Source organism: Plasmopara halstedii (genome assembly GCF_900000015.1).
Source record: "Plasmopara halstedii genome assembly, contig: Scaffold_292, whole genome shotgun sequence".
NCBI lineage: Eukaryota > Oomycota > Peronosporomycetes > Peronosporales > Peronosporaceae > Plasmopara > Plasmopara halstedii.
The window spans coordinates 525232-527243 of NW_020187213.1; the positions used below are offsets into that span (position 1 = coordinate 525232).

At 47.9% G+C, this 2012-nt stretch overlaps 1 protein-coding gene across 1 annotated transcript; it reads right to left on the reverse strand.

Moving 5' to 3' along the window:
* Window positions 1-139: 139 nt before the first annotated feature.
* Window positions 140-1896, reverse strand: PHALS_05945 (uncharacterized protein; the record flags this gene model as incomplete). Its single annotated transcript, XM_024723273.1, has 6 exons — window positions 140-525; window positions 582-825; window positions 921-973; window positions 1030-1558; window positions 1600-1718; window positions 1806-1896. 6 exons carry the CDS (start codon window positions 1894-1896, stop codon window positions 140-142), a joined length of 1422 nt encoding a protein of 473 aa, XP_024574266.1.
* Between the last annotated feature and the right edge of the window lie 116 nt (window positions 1897-2012).

A 2012-nucleotide genomic window follows, 5' to 3' on the forward strand; every position in this document is an offset into this window, starting at 1 on the left:
TCAAATACTGATGCTATAGCGATGCGGATATCGATATTAGTGACATCCTTCAAACGATGCACGTGTGTACATGGATGTAAATGGTGCATATAACCGATGTGCTGTTCTCGAGAGGAAAGTTGATGATCGACAATTTGACCTAAGCTGCTAATCGGCATGTTGCCCTGTTGTGGTCGAGCACCCCAGAAATGGTGCACTTGTATGGCTTCCTCGCCTTTCCGCCAACCTCATCATAGGATCTGATGCGTCGTTTCCTTGGACGACCTGCTTGTCGAACATACGCGGCTGGGGAGATACTAAGGTCGGCTGTAAGCAAATCATCCTGAGGGATCTCTACTTTCCCGAGATTTTCTTGGTACAAGGCCACCCTGTAGCATTCACCCATCAACTCATACGCCGACTGGGCCATGTTGCACTCGAGAAGAGTCGCAATTAGATGGCGACACGCATGAACACGTCGATTTTTCATCTCAACGCGACGCTGCTTCATCGGGTTACTGATTCTGGCAGTGAATGCAACGTCATCTGAACTAAATGTCACCATGTAGTCCGCTGCATCTCCGAGTTGAGTTTGAAATTACGTTCTGCACGCGGCGTCAGCTTACGCTCCGCATTCACCCACAACTGACCTAGTCGGACCCGGTTGTACGCCTCACCCATGAAAATTGTCAGATATGACTTGAAAATCTTGTATGGTTGCATTTTCCGTGGCTTAAGGCGAAGACTCATCGCTTGTTTGCTTTCCACGAAGTTCGTCGTCCGCCAGCCATACAAGGGTGTAGTGTTGACTTGGGTTGAAGTGTCCACTTGCTTGCAAGTATGGCACTAAGATAAATTTTAGCTGCTGGGTTTACAGCATTATGCTTTCCGATAGCGACATCGTAGTCGGCATGAGACGCAGCTGCGTTCGCCTTTCATACCAATTGCTCTTGAGTCACGGTTAGTCTGACTGTCTTATCAGTTCTCATATTTCCTATGGAGAAATAATTCATGTGAGTACTAGCAAAACATGTACTCTAGACCACGTACCGATGATGTGACGAACGCAAAACATGATGAAGATCCCGAGTGATTCCGCGACCGAAACCAGACTGACGTTGCGATCGCTAAAGACTGGGCATTCAGTCAGCGGAAAGCCATGATGTAGTATTTTACTGAAGAACCACAGGTAGCTGTCATAGTTTTTGACTGGAGCTAGTGCCACAGCAACAATCTTGTCGGTAAGATTACCATCGCGACCGACCATCACGATCTGAACACCTTTGTACTTGCGGTGTTTAATATGCGCTGCATCCACTCCGTAAACACCAGGGCCATTGGTGAACCATGAGGGACTATGCAAAACAATCGCACGTCTGAATCGCCCGCGTTCGTCACACTGAACCTCCGTCAACACTCCAGTATTCAGATGCTGAAATTCTGCCAACAGACTGGGCAAGAGGCGAATGTTCAGCGGTCTCCATCGTGAAGCTCTGCCATCACACAGTCCTTGGCGCGATACATCACGTGCTGTGACGCTGTTATCTTCTTTTGGTGTTGAAGCTGTGCGACGAGAGCGCTGGTTGATGTAGCTGGGTTAGCTGCAAGTGCACCACGGACCACAGGATTGTTGACTAACTGGATTCGTGATGGCTTAGCCACACTGACACAGTTTTGGTGATCGAGGTTGCCTCCCGTCACATGCCAGTCTCCTGGTTGATTCTTGGATCGAAATCGTGCTAGACGAACGTGTCACTCACAACCAATAGTTGCACTGCCACACTGTAATAAACAAAACGTCCCCCCTCTGTTGATGACGATTGCACACTTCCCTTGTGCTAGTGTGACATCTTTGATTGCTCGTACAGCCTCCTTGTCGTTAGTCCATCTCTTCTGCTTGAGTTCCTCCATCTCCATGGCACACGTCTTCAATTTAACGGTGAACCAAGAATGGCTACATTCGGTCTCGTATTTTTAGTGTTTAAAACACAATTGTATCACATCTCGCGAATATTTTCTGTTTGTATCACCTT